General features: G+C 37.9%; 1 protein-coding gene across 4 annotated transcripts in view; it reads left to right on the plus strand.

Annotated features, from left to right (window-relative positions):
* The first annotated feature begins 7,866 nt into the window (after positions 1-7,866).
* TSC22D2 (TSC22 domain family member 2) overlaps positions 7,867-24,139 on the plus strand; it is a 49,044-nt gene continuing 32,771 nt past the window's right edge. Inside the window, exons 1-2 of one of the 4 annotated variants that reach the window (XM_072959002.1) lie at positions 7,867-11,984; positions 13,255-13,319. In XM_072959002.1, coding sequence (XP_072815103.1) covers positions 10,030-11,984; positions 13,255-13,258 — 1,959 coding nt within the window. In that variant the 5' untranslated portion in view covers positions 7,867-10,029 and the 3' untranslated portion in view covers positions 13,259-13,319. Of the gene's footprint in view, positions 11,985-13,254; positions 13,320-23,282; positions 23,355-24,139 lie in introns of those variants that run through there. The other 3 variants (XM_072958997.1, XR_012071734.1, XM_072958999.1) reach the window with 3 other exon arrangements.

Below are 24,139 nucleotides of genomic sequence, written 5' to 3' on the forward strand. Positions count from 1 at the left end.
AATGTCAAAGGAATGTGTATTCTTGATCAGAATTTCAATCTTATACTTTCTATAGAATACTAAAGAAGATGTATTCTCAAGGACTTTTGCATATGATCCAATATACAGCTTGTATAATTTCTGACATTTTTGCAAAAAATAAAATTGCTTCAATAAAAAGGTTTTTCAGAATTTTGTCTAATAATTAAAATAATTTATTTTCCTTTCTTTTAAAGATACATGTTTAATAAGGACCTGATTTTGCAGGGACTTTCCTTCTACCAATGTTCCATGATTTTAGGCATGTTTACTGCTTTACTTTCCTAATATTGAATAAAAACATTGTTGGATGTTGTAGAAAGGGAAAATTCATTTATTTTTATAATATCTATTGAGAATCTAATACGTGCCAGACTTTATTATAGGTCTTGCAAAAATAAGAATGAATGAGACAGGTGAAAGCCCTTGTCCTCCTTGGAACAATCTATTTTAGTGTGGGAAGACAGACAACAAATAAAAGAAGTAAACAACATAATATATTAGAAGGTAATAAGTGTGATAGAGGAAAACAAAGCAAGAAAAAGGAATGGATGTGGGAGGGGCTAGAAATTTTAACTAGTGTAGTTGGAAAGGTGACATTCAAACAAAGATTTGAAGAAGGTAGGGGAATTAGGCATGCAAATATCTCAGGAAAGAAGAAGCAGGTACAGTAAGTGCAAAGGCCCTGAGGCAGGAGAAGCATCTTGGGGGAATCAGGCAATAACTAGCATATTTGAGTATTACCAAAGCTAAAACAAAAATATTTTGTGAACCCATTTATATGTTGGCTGTTGCATGCAAAACCAAGACAACAATCTTGTCCTTTGGGAGTCTAGATTTATAAAATCTTAAAACCAAAGATAGTCATCCTCTCATTCAACTTCCTTACTTTACATATAAAGAATATGAGACCCAGAGAAAGTACCACCTGTGCAAAGACACATAACTAGATAGAATGCTGCAGAATCTACAATAGAACAAAGGTTTCCAGACACCCCAATTTCTTTCAACTTTACTTCTCATATTTTAATTATTTTTCTGTTTTTTATGTCCTTTTAATTCCTTTTTAGTTTCATAAATTTGTTTGTTGAAATGTCTCAGCATTAATTTGATTCAACTGAAAAAGCACTAGTCATTCTTAAAGTCATCTTTTTAAAAAAAATTTTATTGACGTGTAGTTGATTTACAATGTTGTTTCAGGTGTTTAGCAAAGTGATTCAGTTATAATACACATTTTTTTTTTCTTTTCAGATTCTTTTCCATGATATGTTATTACAAGAAATTGAATATAGTTCCCTGTGCTGTAATGTCATCTTTTGATGCCATGCAAATATATACTGTCCCTGAGGGACAATTTATCTCTGGACAGCAATTATAAAGTATCATCCATCACATAATTAAAATTGTAGTCTTGTCTGTTGTTATACCTTTATAACATTACTTTTGGTTTAGGTGGTGTGTGAGTATATTTTTTTATATAATAGTAATGCATGCAGGTAAAAATTACATGTGATCACTGCAGAAAATTTGGAAATTTTAAAAATTAAGGCAAAAAAAGCCTCTAATCTCATCATTCAGAGATAGCCACTATTTAAATGCTGATATATTTTCCCCAAAATTCTTATCCTATGCATATAAGTAATCTTCTCCCAAAGATGAGATACAATTTTGTTCAATGTCTTTTAGCTTAATATTCTATCATATTTAACATTTTTTAAATATAAAATGATGGCAAATATTCATCTTTAAAATGGTTTTGATTTTTGAAAACATAAGTCAACTAGAAGTACATTAATAGGGTAGGCTATGAAATCTGAGTGGTATTTTTCTACCCGTAACAAAGTGCTATTGAAAGTGATTTGATCAATATTCATAAGCTTCATAATTAAGTTATAAAATAATTTAGAGGTCTTAGAATGATATTAACAAAAATGCCACAATGAGACATGTAAAACTCTTACAGAATTTGCGCAAAAATCTTAGCATGCTACCCTTTTCTTTTTCAAGTCTTAATGCTTTGTAATCATACTTTCTAAAACACCAAATTCTATATGAGATGATGGATGTTTGCTAAACTTGTGGTAATCATTTCATGACATAAGTGAATCAAATCATGCTATACACTTTAACTTTAAAAAATAAAACAAAACAAAAAATGCCATCAAATAATAAACAACATATTTCGAAAGTACTGGATAAGGTAAGTTAACTTTCTTTTCCTTTTTGTTTGGAATTTATAGCAGTCCATTCACATATGCATAGAAGCCTATGGTACAAAACATCTAGGTATTTCTTCTTCTGTGTAAAACTAGGAAGATAGATGAACTTTGTGTGCCCCAGAGAAAGGAATAATAGCCTATGCATCTACGTCTATTGAAGCTCTCAGACATGATAGTCCTGCTTTGGAGTTTACCGTGGTAAGAACTAATTTAACCTTTGTACACAAAGACCTGGAATTGGGAGAAGATAAAAGAGTGAAGGAAGTGGCCAGGCCAGTTGTCTCCACCAGTGCACCAGAGTGTAACCTCATTAAAGAATGCTATCTTAGCATTCTCTTGCTAACTAAGAAATAGCCCATGAAACAGAGTAAAAGTCCCTTATAAGGAAATAAGAAGTAGTAATCTCTAGAAGAAAGTTAACCCACCAGTACCAAAATCTATAGCCTTGCCTCCTACCTCTTCCATCAAGCTTCCTCCTCATGGCTCTTCTATGACTGACTGAATGCTTCAAAGCATCCCTAGATTTATCTATGTCTATTTTTATCTTATTGGAAAAATGAGGCTCACCCCTGAGTCTCCCTAAAATTAGTTCTACTTGTTAGAAGTTCTCCTTGTCAGGTGGTTCTGTCACATTTATCTAATAATTACATTTAAACAAAATGGGTTTTTTCACTGTTTTTCAGAGTTGGCTTTTTTTTTTAAGTGGGGCATTTCAAGTTCTTCTTGAGTAGTCAAAATCACTGCCACTAAGTTAGCTAGGGTTTCACTGAGAAAAAGATTTCTCTTACATGTATTAATCAATTGTTTTGCTATAAAGGTATTAAATCTCTGTATGAGAAATGTCATGGAGATTGTTAGCTGTCTCTACCATTTTGGTATGATGCAATATTATAGCCCAATAGAAAGAAACTTAGCTTTGACTATACTATGAGAAGTTTAGATCTGTCTAAACATAACACACAACATATTCTAAACTATGAGAGGTTAAGAAAACAAAAAGATTTCTTCTTAAATGTAAATCAGATCATGTTAATCCTCTGCTTATAACCCTCCTGTGGCTTCCCTTCACATTAAAAAAAAAAAAATACAAATGTTTTCACTTGGCCTCTGCGCCTCAGATGCCCGCATCTCCCTCCCCACCACAGCCTGGTTTTTACCTCAGGGCCATTGTCTGCACCTATCTTTCTTCCTAAAACTCTAGCTACTGACAGCAAGTTTGCCGCAAAGAGCCTTTGCCGCAAAGAGCCTTTCCTCAGCCCACACACCTCAGGTGCCCTTGCCCTGACCTTCCATTATTGTTTTGTTTCTTCTTAACACTTATGAGTATCTGAAATTACAAACATTTTGAAAATTTGGTATCTGTCCCCCTACCAAAATATAAGACCTACTAGAACAGGGGCTTTCCTTAGCTTGTCTAGTTCATAACTGTTTTCCTCAAGTCTAGCAAAGAGGACAGCACATCGTAGATTTCTAAATATATTTGAATGAAGGAACAAGCAGATAGTTAAAGCTGTTTGCTCAAAATATAAGGTCAGTGCTACTAGGAGATTTTTTTCCTTACACCAAAGTAAAATATTTCAAATGAAATACTAAAAATCAAAATTATTTTCAAAATTACTTTAAACACAGTAGTTCAGCTGAAAGAAATTCAGTAGAGAATACTTGGATAATGTGAATAAATCATTAGCACATAATTTCTCCTTCTTGAAAATATGCACTTTTGTGGGAGGGGTTGATTTTTTTTTCCTTAGAGGGTAGAACTATTGTATTGATGGAGTATCTATAAAGCAAGTAAGAATGAAATAGTTATAAGCCAAATATCTAGAATTAGACAAGTTGGTGAACAAATATATGCAATATGCAAAAAAGAAAAATTAGTATCAAAATCCAGAAAAAATTACGGTGAAGATAGAGAAAATATTCTAAATATTTGAAGATGAAAATATATTTGTATCTAGTTTAAAAGTAGGTAAATGCCACAAAATGGGTGTCATAGTTAATACTATTGTTATTATTCATTAGGGATTTGATGGCCACAACTGGAATGACCCTATGGCTAACATTTCATCTTGATTTTGTATTTTGCCTCTATTCCCCCTCTTCTCCAAAGATCCCAAGTTACAGATGGGGAAGGGAAGTGAGTATTAATTTGCAGAGAAGCAGCTCATTACGTGGACATTTTAAGTAACACTCAAATCCTTGTGCAAACATGGATCGTGAGTTGAGCTTTTAATGACTGTGAATGCTGTCAAAGTAGGATTTCAAGTACTCTAAAGTTAAATGTTAAAAGTGTGTCGTTTCCAGTGACTAAAGAACTAGTTATTTTTGAATTAAAACATAACTTCAAATACAAAGTAGTCAAGATTTTATCTATGCCTTTCAAACCTTCATTCCTATGAATTAAAAGTAGTCCAATCAGCTAGGTTAGAATGATCAGATTATTAGTCAAGAACACTTAGACCATCCTTCATGTTCAAATGAAGTTTATACAAGTTTCTACACTCAACACATTTTTTAACTTTATAAAATGATAATAGTAACATACAAAGGAAACTATAACCCAGAAGTCTAGAAATCGATGATGTCTTTCAATGTTCTTTTATAGTGTAAGATTCACAACTTAGAATTACAGGTGTGTCATCACTTGAAATGATATGTAATCACATCTGTGCATACACCAAATTCATATACACAGGAAGGACAGAATAGATGATGATGACTTACCTTACCAAAGGATATGCCATTGGATGTCTGTAAATAACTATTTCATCTATGACAGAATATGGCTTCTTCATAAAATCATGTACACCTAGTAACTTTCCTTTTTAATTAACAACTTCTTTTAACAATATTACTGCCGATAGTATCACACTGAGTTGTTATCCTTCCAAAGATGCCAAAACACTGCCGCATGTGTTACCTTTTTCCATCCATTAAAGAATGGCCGATTTCCAGACTTCTGGGTTATAGTACTAACTAGGATTGATAGTTTAACACCCCTTTACCATAAGGTTGCTTCTTTGTAGTAGTAGGGAAACCGAGGGGTTATTAGACTTTTTAGCAGTCAAAAAACAAGTTTATAGTAAAACTGGAGCTTACTCTTGATCTCAAGTTCTCTCCAATTAGGCAATGTAGATTTCTTTAATTTTATCCCAAGTGGTCACATAAATGTTCTTTTTTATAAAAGTAATATAATCATTAATAGATTTTTCTACTATAATTGTCCTACACTGCATCATTTAAGCTAGATTTCAAAACCACAGAACTAAAATTTAAGTATCTGAATTAATTCCATAATAAAAGAAAACAGGCCTTAATAGGACATTATATTTATCATTGGTTGAAAATGCACCCCTTTCTTCCACCAAATTGCTTTATTTTGCCTGAACTTCAAAGGTCTGTGGGATTCAAGGAAATCTTCAGTATTAAAAAAAGACATTGTTTCATAGTATATCAAACTCTAGAAGAGTATCTAACAGAACTTTTCTTCAAATGTGAAAATTTTACACATTTCAATCTCAAAGTTTGTACATCTCAATCAGATTATGTTTTTCTTTATAAAAGTATTCAAGGAATTTTATTAGCCTTAGTCCTCTTTGATTGCATTTTTTTTCCCTTTTTGGATAATATTACACAATGGCCTCACTGCAAGGGGTTATTAATAAGACATTGTTCCAGAAATGGAAACCTAGGAAAATCATAGTAGTAAGTGCTACTTGTTTAGACACTGATATTTATTTCCAGCAAATGATTTTTGGCACCTGAAAACTAGCCCAACATTTTGTATTTTTCTAACAATTTAGTGATAAAAAATATAGAAAATAAACATAAGTGATTTCTAAATCCCAGAAAAATTTGTTGGCTGGGATACAGGCTGTCCAGTTCCTAATGCACACAAGGGAGCGCTCAATAAAAGTCAACGTCTGACTGATGGTATTAATTCTAAAAGGTTGCTTCTCTTCACCTAGGCAGTTGCTTCATTTTTCACTGAAAGTTTGATTTTGTTTTCTCTATACCAGAGTGCTGAGATTAATGTATCATTACTATTTTAAATATAATATTCAGTCATTGGGGGAGGAAGGAGGTTTTCTTGAGTACCTGTCATTCACATTCCAGAACCTTGTGACTGTGAAATAATTTTTCATCTGGTAACTGATATGATTAGATAATAACCTAGTAGAATTTGGGAATATGATTCTCTTAGATGATGAAAAGACCTTGCTGCAGCAGTTGTTTCTTGCTTTGTTTTGTTTTTTCCAATCAGTGGAAACAGTCCTTAGTTTCTAAGTCATTTTTTCCCCATGCATTGTTCTTCCTAAATGTACTTCCCATATACTGCTTCAAATTAAGCCTCTGAGGAAATAGAACAGTCAAGTTGGAGGTTCTGGAGCAGTAATCAAGGATTCCCACAGTTTCCAACTACAGTTTCTGTGTACAGGCACAGAGCTAGATAGTTGTGTTAAGATCCCTAGTCTGGAGGTTTGAGAATTGAGAGATCTCCCCAGATCCAGGGAGTTAGGCTACCAAGTTACTTCCTATGAACTCTCCACACGTAAAGCAAACATACTTGCACGTATATCCTGTTTCTATCATTTTAATTAGTTACATGAAAGCTTTTAATCTTTTGTGTAATCTTAAGAGATTACATAGCTTTTTGTAGTTTGATGATAGATATGATTTTTTTGTCCTCTATAAAATGATTTCACACTTATTTGCAACAACCAGAATTCTTATCATTTCTTCATAGAAATTTTATGCAATAAATTACTCTCATTTTTAAAGAGAAAACTTATAAAAGAACCTAGGGCCTTTAAAGCTTTTGGAAACTTTACTTTCAAGAGAACAATGTTATTAGTTCAAACACACACAAATCCTTAAACATATAAACAAAACATTTTAACTTTATAAATCTTATTTTTTGCTAAGAAGTCTTTTAACATTTTTAGCCTCATCCTTACCAGAAATATAGCCCACTTACAGATCTCTTCTAAATTATCTTTGTCATCACTTTCATTTCATAATAAATGCTTTACAGGTTCTTTCAGGAGAAATGATCTTACAGATTACTTTAAGATTTTTCCTTTAAATGTGTGATGATTTAAGAGTATCATAACAAGTAATCAAGAAGTTTATGTAATAAGATAATGTAATGGGACAAGCAGGCATACAATATTTATTTTTCCAAAAGCCGCACACTCAACATCACCCACTGATCACCACTTTTAACAGTCTGGTAAATTAATCCAAACTGAAATTAACCTTTTATAAGTTCATACTGGATGTAACCAGTTGATCTAACTTACTGATGGAAAACTGTCTCCAACAATTACTGAAATTACAGATTTAGAAATGAAGCATTCCATTAGCCATCTCTGCCACTATAACAGCATGATGTTACACTTTGTTCCTTTACTCTCTCCCACCCCCTTAAGGAACAGGGGTGTTAGTATGTGCTCTTATTTCACATCCTAACCTCAGTCACTTGGGTTTGGAGGACATGGTTTCTACTAAGGTTAATGATGTATCTCAGTACATTATTTACAATTAAGGACCTAAAAAATTCTCTGTAAATTTTAATTATCAAAACATCTTTTGGGATAAAAAGTATTTCTATTCTTCAAAGATTAGAGAACTGAATACAATGATTAACTGATTTATGTCAGTCATCATATGACTGCTAAACCTGTAACAGATATGAAAATTTGATTTCTATCAAGACAGCTTAGATTTTACCTAAATGATGTATTAATATGTCAAAGTTCAAGAGCTGCCCTCCTCATTTTTTTAACTGTTTAAAAGAATGACCTTACCACTTTTTCCACCAGAAAGTAACTAAATGATGATAAATTCTCTAGTACTTTCATAGCTGCTTTCTGGATAGGAAAGGGTGCTTCCTAACTTCTGATTGTTCATGGCCCAATCCAAACTATCTAACACTCTGGCTCCAACTAAGAGCTTTAGAATAAACAAAAGAAAGAACTACAGCTATTTAACGCAGTAGGTTCTACATTTATGGAACCCATAAGCTGATTTCATGCTGAAAGTAAAAACAGTCTCAAGATGTTTAAATGAACTCTTCGATGCTGGAATCACAACAAATACAGGAAAATTAGGAATATGTTGGTAACCTCTAGTCTTTTTTTAAACTGACCTCACCCAGGGCAAGTAACCATCTCCCGATGCCATTGTTGGAGACAGAATTTCTGGCTTAAAGATCCTTTTTCTGACTCAGTCTGGCTTGCTATTCTTGGTTAATCATCCCCATTTTTCTCAACATTTCACTCCTCTGACTATAGAGGATAACACTTGTTTTCAGTAAAGACTTTTTAAGTGATTCCGTTCCTCCAGCCGTCTCCCTCTTTATCCTAGCTAAATCCCCCCAACCCCCATTCCTATCGCCTCGTTTCACTGAGATTTTGCTAAACATTAGACACAGCAAGCACATGACCTCCAGTCTCCCAGTGTCTCGGAACAAACCGATACAAAAACACTCGATTGGCTCGGTTGTAAGCTTCTCTAGGCTTGGAATGTAAGTCTTTCGCTCCTCAACTCTTCAAAGAGCTACAGAGCAAAATTTAAATTTAAAAAATTTTTAAATAAAAAAGAAACCGCTCCCCTTTTTTAACCTTTAGCCCCGCCTACCGCCCCCCCAGCCTCCACGCGAAACTCTGCAGGAAACCGGAGGGGCGGGGCAGTGACGTCACGACGCCGGTGCGTCACGGAACGGCGGCGGCTGCGGCGCTGGCGGCGGCTGCGGCAGCGGCGGCATTTTAGTCAGCAGCGGCGGCGGCAGCGGGGCTGCTGCTCCTCCCAGCATCCCTGGCGCGGCCATTTCAGCCCCATCTTGGCCGAGGGGAGGGAGCTGCAGCCGCCGCTTCAGCAGTTTGAATTTCAGTTTCTCCAGGGCCTGCGAACCGGGCGCACTGAGGAGGAGCCGAAGAAGCTACCGCCGCTACCTCACACAGCCGGAGCGCCGCCGCTCACCGTCCAGCTGGCCGCCGCCCCTCACTCTCTCAAGAGCCGCGAGGGGAGGCCGAGACCGCCGCCGCCGCTCGCCGGCCCGCGGGGGTGGCTCCCCCTGTGAGGGGAGGACCGAGCCGGCTTTCCCCTCCCCCGGAGCGGGTTTCCGCCAGAGACAGTCGACATGTCCCTGGGGCTGAGCTCCGGCTAGAGCCGGGGAGGGAGGGCCGCCCGCCCGCGCCAAAGCTCCGCCAGCTCTTGGCTGAATCAGGAATCCCCGGCTCCGGACTCGCCACTCCTTCTTCCCTCGGCGTCCGAAAGCCCGGAGCTGACGCCGGCGCTGGCTCAAGGAGCCGGAGCGGGGCAGCACCGCCCCTCACGCCGCCGCCGCCGCCTCCTCCTCCCCTTCGCCCTCCCACTCCCACCCCCAGTCAAGGCCTGCTGACCGCGCCGAGCGCCGAGCTGGACTGACCACGGCGGCCCAGAGACGGGAGGAAGCAGCAGCCGACCCGCCCCTGAGATCGCGCCCTCGCCGCCACTGAGGGGATTGAATTGAGGCGCCGCGGCTGCGGGAAGCGAGAAGGAAGGCGGAGCCGCCGCGTGAGTGAGACGGGGGCTGAGCCGAAGAGACCAACACCGAGAAGGAAACAGGAGGAGGATGTCTCACCGAGGGACCGGCACCCAGATTAGCCCGTGACTCTTCCAGCGGCGGGCCTCAGAGCCCAGTGCGGACTCGGACTTTGTCTTTGGGGGACCGTGCCCTGCCCTTCCTGGTTTCCGGCAAGATCGCAGAGGAGCCGGCGTGCCTCTCTGCCCTCCAGCCTTCCTCACCATGTCCAAGATGCCGGCCAAGAAGAAGAGCTGCTTCCAGATCACCAGTGTCACCACGGCCCAGGTGGCCACTAGCATCACCGAGGACACCGAGAGCCTGGACGACCCGGACGAGTCACGCACGGAGGACGTCTCCTCCGAGATATTCGACGTATCTCGGGCCACGGATTACGGCCCCGAGGAGGTCTGCGAGCGCAGCTCCTCTGAAGAGACGCTCAACAATGTTGGGGATGCGGAGACTCCCGGGACCGTCTCCCCAAACCTCCTCCTAGACGGGCAGCTGGCGGCCGCGGCGGCCGCTCCCGCCAATGGAGGAGGAGCCGTTTCGGCTCGGAGCGTGGCTGGGGCCCTGGCCAGTACCCTGGCGGCGGCCGCCACCTCGGCCCCCTCTTCGGGGGCTCCTGGCGCCCCCCCGGTCGCAGGCCCCTCCTCCGGGCCAGGGACTGCCGCCCCATCGCAGCCCCCCACCACTTGTAGTTCCCGTTTTCGTGTGATCAAGCTGGACCACGGGAGCGGGGAGCCCTATAGACGCGGCCGATGGACGTGTATGGAATACTATGAGCGGGATTCCGACAGCAGCGTCCTAACTCGGTCCGGGGATTGCATTAGGCACAGCAATACTTTTGACCAGACTGCGGATCGGGACAGTGGTCTGGGCGCCACCGGAGGGTCGGTGGTGGTGGTGGTGGCCTCCATGCCGGGGGCGCACGGTCCCGACTCGGGAACTGACAGTTCCTTGACTGCTGTGTCACAGCTGCCCCCGTCGGAGAAGATGAGCCAGCCCGCTCCGGCCCCGCCGCAGAGTTTTGGCGTTGGGCAGCCGCAGCCGCCGCCGCCGCCCGTAGGTGGGGCTGTGGCTCCGAGCTCCGCTCCGCCGCCGCCGTTCCCGGGAGCCGCGGGCGGGCAGCCGCAGATGATGGCAGCCCCGCCGCCCAGCCAGCCCCAAGGCGCCGGGCCGGCTGTCGTCCCCCAGGGGCCCAACGGACAGGCCCTGCCGCTGACGAATGTAACCTTGGCGCAGCCCAGCCCGGCCGTCGGCGCTTCTGGCGCGCCGCCGCCCCAGCAGTTCGCGTATCCCCAGCCTCAGATTCCGCCAGGTCATCTGCTTCCCGTCCAGCCCGCGGGCCAGAGTGAGTACTTGCAGCCGCACGTGGCCGGGCTGCAGCCGCCCAGCCCGGCGCAGCCCTCGTCCACAGGCGCCGGAGCGGGCCTCGCCGCGGCGGCCAGCCTCCCCGTGGGCCCCGGCCAGAACGCCTCTTCCGCGGGCGCGCAGATGATGGGCGCGTCTCCCCTGCCGGGCGAAGCCGTGGCCCCGGGGCCAAGCTCCGCGCCGGGCGGACCGGCCGCGCCCGGTCAGCTGGCCGGAGTGCCCCCGGCGGCCGTGGGAGGCGCAGTGCCCCCGGGCCTTGTTCCTGCCGGGGCTGGGCCGCCCCAGCTTGCGCCTCCGCCGCAGATGGGTGGCAGTGGCGCGCCGTCGGCGGTGCCTGGGGGCCCTCACGCCGTGGTGCCCGGAGTTCCCAACGTGCCTGCAGCCGCGCCCGCGCCCAGCGTGCCTAGTGTGTCTACCACTTCTGTTACTATGCCAAATGTACCCGCGCCTCTGGCCCAGTCGCAGCAGCTGAGCAGCCACCCGCCAGTCAGCAGGAGCGGCAGCATAATCCAGCACGCTGGGCTGCCCTTAGCGCCAGGCATCGCCAGCGCACCGACGAGTCTACCGCAGTCTGACCTAAGCCAGTTTCAGACTCAGACCCAGCCTTTAGTCGGGCCAGTTGACGATACTAGAAGAAAATCAGAACCCCTACCTCAACCACCACTTTCTCTCATTGCTGAAAATAAGCCTGTTGTGAAGCCTCCTGTTGCAGATGCCCTGGCAAACCCCCTTCAGTTAACACCTATGAACAGTCTCGCCACATCTGTATTCAGCATAGCTATTCCTGTTGATGGTGATGAAGACAGGTATGGAAATCTTATTTGAAATATTTGATAGAAATGCTTGGCCATATGTTGTAGTTTAGAATGCAGCTCTGGGAGAGTCTTTTTTCAAACTGTGGCCTTTAGTATTTCTAAATATAAAAATTAGTCTGTTTAGTAAAATTGATTTATCAGTTCTTAAAACATTAGTTTTAGATTACTGATGTTAAAAAAAAGTGTGTAATGAGAGAACTGGTCTTGTCACAGTTGTTTAAAAGCACTGAAGTTGGATAGGAATGCAACATTATTTTTTCAAAAGGGTGGATTTTAGCTTAATCCTCTCAATTTAGAAGTGATAGGTAGTAGGTTATGCCCCATAGGATTGTCTCTTAGATATCAATCACACTTGAACACTTAATGGCAGAATGTCTTCTCAGTGTGAGTTTTGAGACTAAGATATAAAATTGGTTAGACATTTCCCATTCTGGAAAACCAGAAGGCCCCCTAGTAGAGCCATGTAAGGTATCTATTCCAGTGTATCTGGAAAGGCTGGAGAGATAATGGTGAAATGTCAGATCCAGCTTTGAAGAGCTTATCTTCATTCAGCCCTTAAATAAAAGAGGATAGAAGGTCAGGAGGCTACCCAGTGACTTCTTTAAGATACATTTTTTAAAGCAAAAAAATGTATTGGAAAGATTTTCTTATCGTCCATCAGTCTTTTTACTATAGGAGAGATAAGAGACTTTGTAGTTCGTGAAATTAGAGTAATTTTATAGTAAAAGATAAACGTCAACAATTGGCTCCCTCTATTAAAGGGAAGCTTTTTAAATAGTTTAAGTGCAAATTGCTGTATTGCCATACCAATTCTACAATAGTTGATGTTTGGTTATAGTTTATTTAGGATTTTAAGTGGTTTTGAGGAAATGTCACAGAAAATTTGGCATAATGTAATGCAAATTTTTAAAAACTGACTTGTTACCAAAAATTACATTTAAAAATTGCAGTAAAAGATTTAGGTACTTTACAGTTAGAAATTTATTTGCCGAGGTTTTGTTTGGAGAGAAGTTAATTTTAGCTGTGTTAAAAGATCAGAACTATTTTTTTATGTTTCTAGAATAATTGGTATGTAGAATACAATGAGACCTGTTAAAGCTTTTTCTTCCAATTTTCTTCTGAGTTCCTTCACATTCTTTTCTTAACTTTTCATTTCTAATTAGCTTTATATTTTTGTTATATACTTCTGTTGGTTTGAAAAATGCTCACTGAAATTCATCGTCTCTGCTTTTTGTAATTCAAAGTTCATCTTTTTTTGTAGGTGACTTGCTTGTGGGGAGTCTTTCTTCCATTTGAGAACTCTTAGAGAATACCACGTGTCCATAAGTGAGCTCATACTAGCTAGTCATTGAGAAATTTTATATGGATGGGACTACCAAGTAAAGAAAACTGATTCCACAAGCCACTCAGGAAAATCCCTCTTTACATTTTCTGCCGTATTTCACTTTTCACACTTAGGGGCACACCTGAAATGCAGATTGAGTTTATTTGTTCACATTTGGTAATAATCAATAGGCATCTTCCCTTTTCTAGCTGCCAGAAGCCATTTTTTTCTGATGGGTTTGTAAATAACCATTTGCTTACCTCTCTGTTCCTGTTGTACACTGCCCCCGTATCTCTCCAAAAAAATGACTGGTTTCCCAACCCTTCCCCACCCCAAAAACATGCTCACCTATAAATGAGGAAGGTGTTTTCTCTCCTCTTTAACACCGCTCTCAGTTTACAGCATTTGTAGTTATATTCCCCAGAACTTAAATGTGATGATATGGCATAAAGCAGAGAGATGTGTTGATAAATGGAAACTCTGGGATGTATTCTTTAGGGTATGACCTCAAAGATAAATTTATTTCTCCTCTTACCTTATTAAGAGTTGATAATTTCAAAAGTCTCATTTCCAAACATGTGACTATTTGAACTACAGATACTACTGTATCAGTGTTCTTATCAATTGCAACAGTTAATCCAGTGCAGGGGTTTTTATGTGTGTGTAGTTCTATTTTAAGTGTGGCACTTCCCTCCCTCACCTAGTCTTTTAAAATTTGCCTTGCTTACCAAATGTGCATTTCTAATTTTTGTTACAGTCTTTCATTGGTTTTTAATTTAACATGCTAGTTTCCAAGATGTAATCTTACACATTTGACTGTTTTGACACTCGACCTACATACCTGGTGAAGGAATGAATCCATTAAGTAGAAATAGTTTGGGGTTTCTTTATTTGTTTTTTAATGGAAAACCTTTGTAAAAGAGAGAGCATTTTTAAAGTTGTATGCTTGAAATTAAATAACACAGTTTTTCTAGGCTTATGTTTGAATTACTGAGATGAGTACTTTTGAGGAGACAGTACTAACAAAATCATGATTTTAAAATGGTGATTATAGGTTGCCTTCTTAAATTAAAATCTTCATACAGTTTTATTTGCAGTCATTCAAATGTGAAATAAAACTCATTGGAGTAGGAAGCTTTGAGTAATTATGACTTAAATTTTGTGAATAGGTTGACAAGTTTCAGCTCCTTGGAAAATATTTGTAAAAAAAAAAAGATGTTAGCCTTTTTTAAAATGTTAAGATGTTAGTAAACACAGTCTATTTCTTTGAGAAAATGAAGAAAAATGAAAGATTAACAAAAATGATTGAGGTGGTTTAGGTTGATATATTGAAAACGCTATCTTGTGATTTTGGCTACGTTACCTAATACAAGGATCTCTATTGGCTTGTTTTGAGACCATTTATTTGAATCATACCTTATATACTATCATAACTTTAAAACAGCTGATGGTTGTATATACAAAGTAAGAGAAGTCTTAAACTTCTCAGTTTAAGACATTGCCTTTTGACCCTATATTATTAATTAAGGTACAGTTTATATATCATTGTAGCTTATGGTCAGTTTTTGAGATTCTTCAAATTGATTTTGTGTAAACTGAGGGATATAATAATGGTTGAAAATACATTTAAAAATGCATAAACAATTTTATAGTGAATATTATAAAATATGTTTAAACTACCTACACACTTAACAGGCTACATTTTGGTAAATTGGGGGAGGTGCAGAATATTACTGGCCCTTTTGGAAAAGGAACACAGTACAGATCATTTTCCATAGATAGCTGACCAGTGTGAACTCTGTAGGCCACATTCCAGGAACTCTTATGAATGGCAGCAATTGTGAACTGTCAACTGCAACCAAAAGACTGTTGAAAACCTGATTGTAAGGATCCTTTAATGGCAGATATCTTTATATCTTGTTAATGGTTTTATTTGTGTACTTTGCTGCTGATAAATTATTATAAATTGTGAATGTTAAGTAGTGTGTCTTAGTATGTGCTATAAATACAAATTTTGCTTGTAGAATTATAGATATGTATCTGTATACGTATATGTATGAGGTATCATATATATACGTACACTTTTTTTAATTGAGTTTTTTTTCTTGATGTTTAAGAGAGAGGATTATGTACATGTATATCAGGAGGCAGAACTGTCACTCTTACCTTTATTTTAAAATCTGTAGATAACTTTTTAGAGCTCTGAAAAGTCTTAGTGCATTTAGTCTTTAAAAATGAAAGCTTCTTGAATCTGTATTTCTTGGGAGCTTATGGTTCTTTATTGATAGTGATTGTGGAGATAATATTGCCTTGCAGCTTTACATTTGGTGTTTAAGTCTCACCCTAGGTACCATCTTATGCCTAAGTACTCTCACCAAGGGTTTTATAATCAAAGTGTAATTCCTGTGTATGATTATTATTTAGTTTGGAAATTAACATTGATGCATTCATTAAGTTTCATGCTAATATGCTTTAGTCCAAAGCATGGTTCTGAGTTAAGGAAATTATCATAGATCTCCAGAAAGTCTGATGATCCAAAAGTGCCTGAAATTCCCAAAACCAAGAGCTGTGTCAGTAGGAGTATGGCCTTTTTTATTCACAGTGACACATATATTGCTTAAAATTTTGTGTGAATTAAACTGAACATTGGTTAACTTTTTAGAAAATATAAGGGCTTTTTATGTGTGTGGGTAAGGCACTCAGAGTAACTATTTTAGTAACATTTGTTTTTTCCTTGTAAGGAATGGAGAGTATCTTGAACCAAATTGCCTTTATGAGAAGTCATTGTTTTACGGTACTGGTAGTGAGCTATATATGTTTTCTTCTTTGTGAGAATGTAATACCAATCTATTTGTTCTTTGAGAATTCTGATGGCACTAATTTGGAAGTGGTAGAATGTGATCCTGGATTTATGGATCTGGTACTTATTTGGAATGGAGTTGAGCATCACAAGGGTTTGGAAGTAGTTATGCTGTCTAGTGTCCTCTAGTAACAGAGATCGGCCCCAACAACCAGATGGAAAGGAAACCAAAGTGAAATGAATGGTTGATAGGGGAGTATAAAAGGATCTCGACTTTTCTTTGCAAAATGGTAGAAGCTGGGGGGTTGTGGGAGTAGAGAGTAACGGCAGATAACCAAGACAAAAGGAAATGTAATGAAATGACATGAAATATGGTCTCAGAAGGAATAGGAATACTTGTTACTAGTGAGGAACAGCGGTTTAATTCCTTCTTTTAATAATTGTTTTAGACCAGTATGTATTTACTTTTCTAAACAGACACTGTTTTATTTCTTACTGCATTACTCTTTAAATATGAGAGGCTTTATAAAAACAGGTGTGTCTGGTTAAATGTAGCCTGAAAGATGATGTTTCCTAAGTAATTTTTAATAGGAAGAGATGATTTTTAATAAGAAAGCTTAATAGTTGACAGTGTTTAAGGGGTAGATGTAGAAAAATTCCTGAATTGGAATAAATCCTTTAAGTTTGTTTTTTCCTTATAAACTAGTGGACTTGTGATTTGAGGCTGTTCTTTTAAATGGTATAATATGAATGACTGCACAAAGAATATACATACCCTGAAGCATTGGTATAAATTTAAGTCTTTCCCAGAGCAATTCTTGAACCAATACCAAATTTCTCAATATTTGTTATGTTCTTAATCTGGCATTGCTTTAGGTAAAAATTGGGACTCCTCCTTAAAGATTTAGGAACAGTAACCAATTTGTGTCATTCCTATACATCATTACATGACTTTCATAATATATTTTAATGTATTCACTTCAAATTTGGCTGGTAATACTAAAGGTATATTGATTATCTGTTTTACCTTTAAAAAATATGTGCATAATTTCTAGTTTTAAATCAGGTGAATTAAATTTCATCTGTGCTACTCTCAAATTTAAACCCCAAAGTCTGATTACAGTATTTAGTTTTATTTCTTTGTACCCAGGCTACCCTTTGTTAAAAAGAATGAACTGTCATTCTTAAAGTTTTACCGTATATGATGGTTATGTGAAAATTCTGTAGATTGAGTTAATAATTTTAATAATGTTCACCTAGAATATAGACAATTAGTAAATGTCCTGATAATTTATACTCCTCAGAGTAGTTAAGACAAATAAGTGAAGTCTGAATGTTAAATTACTTAAAGCCTCCTTTTCTGTAAGGTCTCACTAAAATTTGACTAAAGAATATTTATATATAGAAGAGAGACTATAATTAATATGTCAGTTATTGTAAATAATGCTGATCTGTTTTAAATGTTGTCTGTGATGGTTTAGGCTGTCCATCTTCATTATTTCACAAGTAAATTGTTTAATCTGTCCGTGAAGGATATCCAAAGCAAAGTTTAAGGCCAACAGGTTCCTAAAGTAGAAGTAGAATTCAGTTTTACTAAATGATTTTGTAAGTTAAACCAAAACAAATCCTTGGTATATGGTCTACCTAGCCTTTGAAAACAAAACAAAAACAAAAAAGGAGAGTTCTTGATCAAATAAGATCAGTAGTGTGTTACAGTATATACTATAGCATACCGTATGAGTGACCATTACAGACAGTGGAGTCAGACATGCCTGGGCCGAAATCCAACTGTGCTGCATGCTTGAGGCATTTGACCTTGAGCTAGTTATTTAGCCCTCTAAGCCTTGTTTCCCCATATGAAAAATGGGGATAATAACTACCTTGGAGAGTTTGAGAGGATTAAATGAGGTATGCTAGTAATTTGTGAACAGTCCATACATAAGTTAAGACAGTATGGATGGCAAGCATACATCACAGAAACATCAATAGTTCAGTGTCTAAACTGAACACCCCTTGACATACTACAAATCATACCAAGAGTCTTTTTTTGATCCAGAAGGGTAATTGCATGGTATGGTTGTAACCAGAGAAGAGGAGACATTGTTTTAGGTCGGAAAAGTCAGGATGTAGTAAGAAGTACAGCAAATTTTGTTCTAATCCTGGCTCTTCTACCACTTAGCCAATTTCTTTGGTCGAGTCATTCAACTTTCTTGGTTTTCCTCATTGATGAAATTAGAATTTGAGCCTTTGGTCAGATTTTAAAATTCCCTAAGTATGAATCCATACATAGTCATGTTTCATGAGGGAGTTGCCAGCTTAAACCTTCCTCTTGTCAAATCCTTTTCCTTCCTCCAGACTATTGTGTGACCAAAAAAATGAAGTTTGCAAATAGTCCTTAAGTAGGTTGAATGCCAGGAATACACTTAAAAGTGGCAAGATGTCAGTCATTCAACTTTCCTTGTGCTTTCTGAGTTGTAAGTACAGGAATGCAGAAATAAGACTATCCTGCCTTCCAAGATCTCAGGCTTTATGAAAATTATCAGTTGTATACTGTGATATACACTATAGGCTGCGATGGAATAAATTTCAGGTATTAATGGGAAAAATTAGGACATCAAGTCAGATTGATGTGGGGAGACTAGACTGATTTCTGTTTAAAATTAATTTATTCTCTGCATAGGTAATACATTTATACAGTTCATAATTCAAAATATCTGAGTATAAATTGAAAGCCTCTCCGCCACCTGTCTTCCAGCCACCCAGTTCCTGTCCAGAAGCAGCCCGTTACTACTTGTGCATTCTTCTGATGCTAACTCTTGAATTCAGTCTTAAAAGAGTCATTCAGATTAGGTCACTGGTAACAGAAGGGGATGATTTTCCAAGTAGAAGGAGAAAGCAGTTTTGTTTAACAATGTGGAAGAGTGAGAATACGTCAGATTTGGAACATGATGTACTTAATTAAATGTCATGGAAAGAAATTGAGGTTTTTATCATTTTAAGTTTATACTTGCTGTAAAAGGTGTTTCTTGAAGCTTTTATTGTTAGTAGTATGTATCTTGGAACCATTTCAGTACCCTTTTCAGTGATTATTGTATTTTTAATTAAAATCTTGTGATAAAGTTGTGTATAGGGAAATCCAGGGGGAGCTCTGAGTCCCAGAAGTGGAATTCTCATCCAATGGAATTAAATAGCTTGGTATACCTGGCTCTAAGTTTATGTATTCTGTTTGCCTTAAGTGTTTTGTTTGCTTCAGTATTACTTTTATAATGATGAAATGCTGAAATATGTTAAGAAACTCTACCAAAAGTTGATTTTTATACAGCATGATTTAGAAACTATAATCCAGTATTACACACAGACCAGGCTTACTTGTTTCAGAATCAATGTATACATAATCTCATTCGATCTTTTCAGCAGCTGTGATGAGTGTCTTTCTCCCCTTTTTTTAATGGATAAAGGAAGTTGAGACTCTGAGGAGTTGAGTCACATAAAGCATAGACCAGGTCAACTCCAAAGCCGGTGCTCTTGGATATTCCCAGAGTTAGTTTTGTTTTTTCACTCTACTGACTATAAGATAGGAAGAAGGAGAAGCTACTGATCTGTTGTGTTGGTACCCTTTTCTTAAAGGATATTTTAAATCATTTAAAATTCCTAGGTGATAATGTTGGAGATGGCCTTTGTTGTTCCTCTGCTTATTGTAATTACCTGGTTTCTATTTATAGATCTCTGAAGTTGAGTTTTGACTTAAGAGAAGGAGAAGATATTTGCTAAGTTCGGTGTTCATATACCTCCCTTAAGCTTCAACAGTTTTTGTAGCTTAGTTTTGAGGTATGGTATATATGAATGTTTTTCCTCCCTATTAGTGTTAGTTACCCTACAAAGATAGTATCTTAGTATAGCAGGTAGACATATGTCACATTTAAGCCACTTTCTCATGTATACTACTTTCATGTACTTGGTAATTAATGTGACAGACTATTCAGTATATCAAGTCAGAGAGAAAATAATGTATTTTATTCATTGGTTTTGGAATTTTTCTACAAATGGGAAAACAGTGTTTTCCTTTAGGTGGCTGAAACAAAATTCAGAATAAACCACACCTCAGACTTCCTAAGAAGTGCTTCATTGGCTTTATGTTTAGATTAGTAGCTTACATTGACATCAAATATGTTGTTAGAAAACTGGTTTCAAATTTTATTTCTTGAGCAGAAGAGGATTTGTCACCAAAGCTGCATAAAATTCAGTATTTCTCTATAAAAAAATTTTAATATGTCAGTTGCCTCTTGGTGCCTTGAAATTTTCATAGACTCTAAACTTGAAATGATCCCCATTAACAGTGTTTTTCCTTGGGCTCTTAATTTCCTTAATTTTGTGCCATTCCAGAACAGAAGTCTTTGATAATCAGGCCCTTCAGTATTTACAAATGGCTCTTTTGAAGTTCTTGATCAGCTAGATTTCACAGACTTGACTCCTTTAATCTATGCTTGCTAGTCAATGTTTTGAGACTAATTGTTGCTATTTGCCAAAAATCTCTCAGTTTATGGATAATATCCCAGCTTAAGTGTTCCAGAAGCCAAAATTTCATATTTTATAATAAGACTATCTAAATGTTTACACTTGGAATCTCAACTATTTAAAATTTCCTATAATACGTGGATTGTGTAACTCCATATAGTTTCTTCATTTTGAATATATGTAGAAAGGAATTGTTAACTGTCAGCTTTGCAATCTGCGTATATTTGTTGGCATGTTCTAAAGACTTTAGGTCCATTTATAGTATTTTATTTCACCGATTTTTTTTGTCACCTCCAAGATACACAGATACCTGTAGAAATGTTCCTGTTTCACTTCTACATTTGACTTGTGAGAAACATTTCATTATTAGAATCAATGCTGTAAAAATGCTGGAATTTTGTAACTTAGACTTAATTTAAAACCAATTCATGTGGCATATGAATTTGATTCAAATTATATTTTTTTTCCAAAATCAGGCATCTGAAGATATTTTAAAGAATACCACTCTTAAAAATATATTATAAATGTTGTCTAATGAATTTTAAATTCCAGAATTGCAGAGGAACCTCCAAGTTCATTCTTTGTTATTCTTTTGTATTTACTACCTTCCTCTTTGAGTTTATTTTAAACCCAAGTTCTCCAAACAGACCTGTGTGAGTAGCAAACTTGTTCCCATATGGTCTTGGATGAGCTTGGTAAAAAAGCCATATTTAGTTTTCAGTTGGTTTAGTTGGCTTTGATTTAATGTGGCGGGCTGATTTTCTAAGTACAGTGAAAAAGGGGGCCTGACAAATATATCTTGAGAGAATACAAGCTGTTAAGTAAACAGTAGTTAGCAACATGTAATTCTTTTTTGATATTAGTAGGTCTAATCTGTGTCTTTGATTTGCCTTAGACCTAGTCAAGAGAAAAGTAGAGAAATGTTAAAAGAATAGAAAGAAATTATGCTCACTTCAGCAGCACATATACTAAAAAAAGAATAGAGAGAAGTTGAAGTAGGGGAAGCAAAGAAGAGTACACATGCTGAAGACTCCTGATTAATCAAACAGTTGCTTTGGTGACAGTCTTGACATCTGGTGTCTTACCTGCCTTTCCCAGTTTCAGATCATCTAAAAGGTATCCTACTTGTTAAGAATGCCTCTAGAAAAAAAATTTTTTTTTTGATTCAGTAGATACTGTCTTAATCTGAGTTTTGAAATTATGAAATTTCATTGAGTATTTGTTTTGTTTCATCATTGATACTTGATTGCTATTCCGGTAGAACTTGGAAATAATTTTCTTATTGTACTAATAAATAATACTGCAGAGATTCTACTAAGGGTCTCAGAATTGCCGTGTTGTATCTGAACTTCATTTTGATTTTAAAAACTAACTGGTCATTTATTGAGTATTGAGTAAATACCAGGAGCTTTATATATAGTCTCAGTTCTTGAACCACCCTGCAAAGCTAGATGGTAATATTACCATGTAACTGATAGAGACACACCTAGGGAGGTTAAAATTTAACTCTGCTAGATGCTTAGCATAGTGGTTTAAGAGCATAAACTCTGGGGCCAGAATTGCACCTAACTAGCTCTGTGGCAAGTTACTTCCATCAAAACCAGTTTCCTTAACTATTAGATAGGAAAAATAATAGTACCTAACTCTTAGGGCTGTAGTGGATTTGAGTTAATAAATATAAAGCACTTAGAATAGTGTCTGATATATAATAAACACCTATAATCTTAACTTGCCCCTGTTATTCTCCTATTGCATGGGTCAAGGATTTTAGAAGTAATGTGGCAAGTTTTTGTTAGCTCTCTAATGTGCAGGTTGGGGTGGAGGAGACCACAGAAATATGCTGAGGTGAAGGAAGAACTGTTGGAGAACAGCTTTTCAAAAGTTTAGTCCCCTGAGAAACCACTCTTGAGGTGTGAGATGAAACAAGCATGCTGGGAGCTTGCCCTACTGAGCCCTTCAGTTAAGATTCTGTGGTTATAGCCCTAGGGAATGTGTCCCCAGGGAATGGTAGAAATGGTTGGTGATTAAGGTGTGTAAGCTCTTATACCCCTTACAGGGGTACAGTACAAATGCAAGAAATTAGAAAGCTACACTACAATTGCAGCAGCGTTTTTTGCTCTAGCCCAGAGAAACCACACATGAGTAAATGGATTCTGAAGATGAAAATTGTGTCAGGTCCAATCCAGAAAAGGACTCATTGGTCACCATCAAACCTTATTCTTATGGATCCTATGCAGAATTTTTATATTATGATGGTACAGCTTAACTTATTTTACATGAACAGTGTATAGCTTTGTTAAACTGCTAAATGTATGGGGATTTATAAAGACTTCTGATATAGAATAGTGTTGATTTAGGCTATGAATTGGTGACACACACTCACAGAATTAGATGCTAGTTAGTATTTAATTTTATCTGTATCACTGCGTTTAGAATTGTGATCCTGGATTTATTGTTGGGGCATGCTGGATTTTGTCCAGTTTTTAAATATCTTTCAGAATGTTTTTAAGCAGGCTTGTGTGTATTTTTTTTCTTTTTAGTAAAGCAGTTGTACTGTATTAGAAATCTGAAACTTCCATCTTTTTTTGAAAAGTAGTGATTTTACTGTACTTTCTCAACCTCATTTCCATTTGATTCTTGGATCTCACAGGAATCCTTCAACTGCTTTCTACCAAGCGTTCCATTTGAACACGATTCAGGAATCAAAGAACCTCTGGGATAGGTATGAATACTTAACATATGGAATGCATACATGCAAAAGTGTATGCATGAATTGCTTTGCACTGTACTGGTTTCTCATTATTAAAACTGATCTTTATTTGTTATTTTTGGGGAGGGAGAAATCACATGGTATCCAGCATGGGACAAAGCAGCAAAATAAACCAAAAACACAGTCTATATTTTAAACAGAATATAAACATACTTTTCTTTTTACTGCGCTTATATTTATTTTTTTGAAGGACTTTATTCTGTTGGATTTTATTACATGAAATATCCACTTACCCATGTGTATTTAAAGTATATTCTATAAAATAAACTAGGTATTTTAATTTTGTGCTATTTTATATGATTTCCCTGTAAAAGCTTTAGTGACTCAAAGCAAAATGTTATTTCGTATTAAGAAATAGGAGGGAAAAGACTAAGGTATCAAAGTAGTAGTCATTGTTTAATTCTCAGTGAGAAATCTTAACCTCAAGCTGGTTTGCTAGAGTTCACTAGATCCACATTATTGTTTTATAAACTCCTGAAACAGTTTGTTTTCTCACAGAAATGTTGTATGAATTTTATTTTTAACTTAAAAATATAGAATGAAGTCTTGGAGCTTATGTATGGCAACAGAGTCTTTGGTTTATCTTTCTGCTTAATACACATTTTAAGTAGTATATGCTCTGTTCACTTATTTTGCTGAATATTTATTAGCATTCCATCATTCTTTGTCTAATTAGTAAAAGTTGACCACAAGCAATGTTTTTAAAATTCACACAAAGCTTTGTTAGATTCCTTTAA

This window comes from Vicugna pacos, chromosome 1 (genome assembly GCF_048564905.1).
Source record: "Vicugna pacos chromosome 1, VicPac4, whole genome shotgun sequence".
Taxonomy (NCBI): Eukaryota; Metazoa; Chordata; class Mammalia; order Artiodactyla; family Camelidae; genus Vicugna; species Vicugna pacos.